The 5,591-nt window shown below is 34.8% G+C and overlaps 1 protein-coding gene across 1 annotated transcript; it reads left to right on the top strand.

Moving 5' to 3' along the window:
* Positions 1-1,100: 1,100 nt before the first annotated feature.
* Positions 1,101-5,294, top strand: LOC118761655 (the record flags this gene model as incomplete). Its single annotated transcript, XM_036499756.1, has 2 exons — positions 1,101-1,365; positions 5,116-5,294. Coding segments are annotated over exons 1-2 (338 nt in total), but the record flags the coding sequence as incomplete, so codon positions are not given.
* Between the last annotated feature and the right edge of the window lie 297 nt (positions 5,295-5,591).

Here is a 5,591-nt window from a genome sequence, read left to right as displayed (position 1 = left end):
CCGGATTTCACGGGAGGGCTGCAATCAGAAAACCATTACAGAAATGGTCCCTAGAGCAGCGGAAGAATGTTATTTTCCCGGACGAGTCATCCTTTACCTTATTTCCGACCACCAACCGTGTAAACGTGTGGAGTCAGTAAAAAGAAGCATTTGACCCAGTCTGCCTTCTTCCAACTGTTAAACATGGAGGAGGATTGTGATGATCTGGGGAGTGAATGCTATATCTTGGAAAACCGCCAGCCCAATGGTTTCCCTTCACAGCAGAATTAATTGTCAAGACTATTTAAGCATTTTATCTGATCAAATTCATCCTATTGTTGCGGTTTTTTTCCGGAGAGAAACGCAATCTTTCAGGATGATAATGCATCAATTCACACAGCTAAAGTTGTTACTGAATAGCACGAGGAACATTCTAGTGAAGTTGAACTTATTATCTGGCCACCACAGTCCCCAGATCACAATATTATTGAACATTTATGGTGCATTTTAGAAAAACAAGTAAGGATTCGATATCCTCCACTACACTACAAGAACTAGAGACTGTTTTAACTGAAGAATGGACAAACATTCCTTTGGAAGCAATTCAAACTGTGTATGAGTCCATACCTCGTAGAATTCAAGCTGTAATTACTACCAAAGGCGGTCCTACCCCATATTAAAATAAATACGTTTGACATTTTAAGGTGTTTCTATTATTTTGTCCAAGTCCTGTATATATATATATATATATATATATATATCACTGCTATGTCCTAAGAGGATTTACACAAAGCTTTAATGTTTTCTTACCCTCCTTTATTTCAATTGTTATTTATTGTTATAGTATTCGTCATTATGATATCCGCTTTTCATTACTACATCGTCACCACCTCCTCCACCACGACCACCATTGCTGCTGCGAAGAAATTACACAATGTGTATGTTTTTGTGTGTGTTTGTGTGTGAGTGTGTGTGTGTGTGTACATATGTACGTATATCAACAGGAAATTGGAGATTTTTCGGTATACACACATGCACATACACATATATGCACACCCACGCACATACACATACACATAGACACACACGCACACACACACACACACACACACACACACACACATATATATCGATTCAAGAGCAGAGATTTCACAGTTCGCTTTTCCTTCGACAGGTATACACCAAGCACAAAATTTCTCTGTTGAAGATACTACAACCGCCATCAAAATGATTTCTGCTTCAAAACTACGAGATTCTCTTGCCAAATTCCACCAGAAACTCGGCACCCCTCTGATTATGGTCGGTGTGATGTTTGTTATGATGGCTGTAACTTACTTCCATCAGACTTCACGTATATCAGAGTTAGAGAAAAGAGACATTGAACAGGTAAGATTATTTGCTTTATACGTACTCTACGTTGAATTATCAAAGGTAGGATGGGGTTTATGCAATCTGTGAACAGAATTATTGATTGATAGGATGTGAACTGAACATTAAGAATACTTAACAAATACGTTTGATTTGATATTGTGGGAGCACAAATCACTATAATATATCCGAGGCAACCAGAATAGATCAAGACTAATCAATTTTTTTACGGTGGGTCAGGTAACTGAGAGAATGACGAGCGCGGACCACATAACCATTTTGTTTAATACAAAACAGTGAATACGCAAAAAATAGAGACAATGAACATATTTACCAACAAGTTATCAAAGGTGATGTTAAGCAATAAGATAGTTATATCACACCCAGTGCGCACATATCCGAATTTCACAAACTAAGAGCAAAAAAGATTAGTGAGATTTGTGAAATTGGTGTTTAGCTTTTAATATATCATCAATATTTATTTGGAATTGCGGCATCCAACCAAGAATATTGATTTCAAATGTTGTTTAGTCAACCTTGTTTGATGTGCTGACTTCACATGTTTCATTTTGTAGAATGTTTGCTCACAGACATAAGTTGTTCCAAAAACTGATGCCAAATCAGAGCCAAATGAACTCTCATTGCAGGTACTTACACAAAAGGTATAAGGCGGCGCGAGCCGGATGAACTGACCTCGCGAGCCGTAGTTTGGTGACCCCTGCGATAGATGTTGATGCATTTATGGATTTCTTACAACTACCAATAATATATACACTTACTAGCACTAACACCAAGTATAATGATTTTAATCCCACACACGAACAATAATCTGTAGACTCAGCCATCTTCACTAAATCCACGAATGGTAATCTCGTCCCGAGGTTTTGATTAAGAATTTGTCTGCTTGTATTATTACTATTCCCAAGAACCTATTACCATCTGAATTGTTTTTCTTTGTTTTTAATTGTTGTACTCCTTGAAAATATATTTTGCTCGTGTTTTGTATTTATTTTTGCAATTAATTTCCATTATTCTATATAATATAGATTATGAACCTCTTATAATAGACTTCTGGCTGTGTTAGATTCCCACTCCTCTGCATTAACGATAAATATAATAATTGTGTGATAGGTTATGACTGATGCATTCTAAATGCAGTCATTACTTTTTCCCTTTAATTGTTGGAAATTTTCTCTTTAATAGTTGGAAATTCGGCAGAAATTACTTTAATCATGCTGCAAACACAGGTGGGGTACAGTATTAATTTATAAGCCTTTAATACACGTGGTAGATTATTCTGGTTGCTTAAGGAAATGCTGCGTCCATACCAGCAATTAATATGTACGTACCAGTTGCCAGAGTGTGTTTATTATGTGAGATTGTTCCATCCAATTGTGCTACACTGCTATATCTGGTAGCTATTTAAGCAAAATGTTCCAAAATGGCTAACAGCTTGGATGTGGTGTTAACCAAGGAGCAATAACGCCTGGAATTATGCATATACTCACATTACTTTGTTTACATAGACCTATATGTATAAGAGACGTCGTTACTTTCAGTGTGGGCTCTAATTTCTACAGAAAATCTTTAAAAATAACTTTAAAAGTATTTTCCCCTGTTTAGTCTTGCTGACCACATGGAACAGCGCCCTGTGACTCATATATAATGCGCAACCTTAGCCCTAAAGGCGTATCTTATGGGACGACCTAGTTGAGAAAAAATTTAGTCTTGCTCGGATGTTCAGTGTTTTGCTGAGATTAAAACTGGTTTATATATATATATATATATATATATATAACTAATGTAGGATAAAATTTTTTCGGGAAAAAAATTTCATCAATGGCCTGCATATCAAAAAATACATTTAAAGGTTAAATTTATAAATAATTTACAATAAAGGACAAAAGAAAATTCTAATGCCAAAATTCTAATGGTTAATTGACATTTTTTGTCTTTTTTTCGGCATATTTGGCATTAGAATTTTTCTTTTGCCCTTATGTTGTAAATTATATATATATATATGTAAATTATATATATATATAATATATATATATATATAATTTACAATAAAGGGCAAAAGAAAATTCTAATGCCAAATATGCCGAAAAAAAGACAAAGATTGTCAATTAACCATTAGAATTTTGGCATTAGAATTTTTCTTTTGCCCTTTATTGTAAATTATTTATAAATTTAACCTTTAAAGGTATTTTTTGATATATAGGCCATTGATGAAATTATATATATATAAAATTATATATATATATATATATATATATATATATATATATGTGCATTATATATATATATATATATGTGTGTGTGTGCGTGCATGTGTGTATACACAAACACACACACACAACATGCATATCTGATGATGAAATACGTTTTCTATGTAATTTCAGACTACACCTCCACCTACACCAAGAGTCGGTATGTTTTGCATTTTAATGGCTATTATATTCACACCTGTCTTGATTTGTACACGTATTATAAACTGTTTCCTTCTCTCTCTCTCTCTCTCTCTCTCTCTCTCTCTCTCTCTCTGTCTCTCTCTGTCTCTCTCTCTCTCTCTCTCTATTCTTCATATTTTCTTCGCAGAGAGGAAATTAAAGAAATGGCTATTTCTTGTTTTGTTGCTTACTCTTCAGAGGGAAAGTAAATCTTCCCTGCAAATACTGCTTGGCCATAACATTTTATGAGTCGTCCCTCATTTCCTACTTGGTCCTGGAACATCCCATAACTTCCCCAAGCATTCTCTTAATTCCAGTCCCTTCTGGATCATAGTCGTTTCAGTCTTCTCTATATCTAGCCTGGACTCTTCGAATGTTATTGCTTCCGTTGAAACACCTGTCTCTTTCTCTCCAAACCACTCATCTACCCAGCCCCAACTCTTCCTTCCATATCACTTACCACTTCCCCTGTGCTACAAACAACGTTACATACTACACGTAGTACAAAGAAGTCTGCGTTGTAGTATGCAGTGTCCGGTTGGAGATTGGCACACTGTTTTGAAGAGAATCTTTCGAACGTCTGACACAACTTTAAATAGTATCTCAACATTTCTAATCTGTCCGTACACATAGCTGCACACACACACCTATATACATATACAAACATGCATACATACATACATACATACATACATACATACATACATACATACATACATACATACATATATATATATATATATATGTATATATATAGTTATAGAAATGGTATAACAACGAAAGAATGAAAGAGACCTCGATATTTTGTAAATTGAGGAATTTATCTGTAAATATAATGTGACAATTATTCGGTAGCAGCCATGATAAAACTCCGAGTTTCGGATGGCGGCGTGGGTTACCACCCCAACATCCGAGATTCGGAGTTTCATGTTGGCTACCGAATAATTGTCACATATTTTATATATATATATATATATCTATATATATATATATATATAATTTACAATAAAGGGCAAAAGAAAATTCTAATGCCAAATATGCCGAAAAAAAGACAAAGATTGTCAATTAACCATTAGAATTTTGGCATTACAATTTTCTTTTGCCCTTTATTGTAAATTATTTATAAACTTAACCTTTAAAGGTATTTTTTGATATGCAGGCCATTGATGAAATTATATATATATAAAATTATATATATATATTATATATATATATATATATATATATATATATATATATGCGTGCATGTGTGTATACACAAACACACACACACAACATGCATATCTGATATCGAAATACGTTTTCTATGTAATTTCAGACTACACGTCCACCTACACCAAGTGGCGGTAAGTTTTGCATTTTAATGGCCATTATATTCACACCTGTCTTTATTTGTACACGTATTATGAACTGTTTCCTTCTCTGTTTCTCTCCCTCTCTCTATTTATTCTTCATATTTTCTTCGCAGAGTTTTGTCGCTTACTCTTTAGAGAGAAAGTAAACCTCCCCTGCAAATACTGCTTGGCCACAACATTTGATGAGTCGTCGCTCACTTCCTACTTGGTCCTGGAACATCCCATAACTTCCCCAAGCATTCTCTTAATTCCAGTCCCTTCTGGATCATAGTCGTTTCAGTCTTCTCTTTATCCAGCCTGGACTATTCGAATGTTATTGCTTCCGTTGAAACACCTGTCTCTTTCTCTACAACACCACTCATCTACCCAGCCCCAACTCCTCCTTCCATGTCACTTACCACTTCCCCTGTGCTACAAACAACGTTACATACTGCACGTA

This window comes from Octopus sinensis, unplaced genomic scaffold (assembly GCF_006345805.1).
Source record: "Octopus sinensis unplaced genomic scaffold, ASM634580v1 Contig16092, whole genome shotgun sequence".
In the NCBI taxonomy this organism is placed as follows: Eukaryota; Metazoa; Mollusca; class Cephalopoda; order Octopoda; family Octopodidae; genus Octopus; species Octopus sinensis.
Note: the sequence above shows the minus strand (reverse complement) of the source record. Positions and strands in the feature narration are given on the sequence as shown.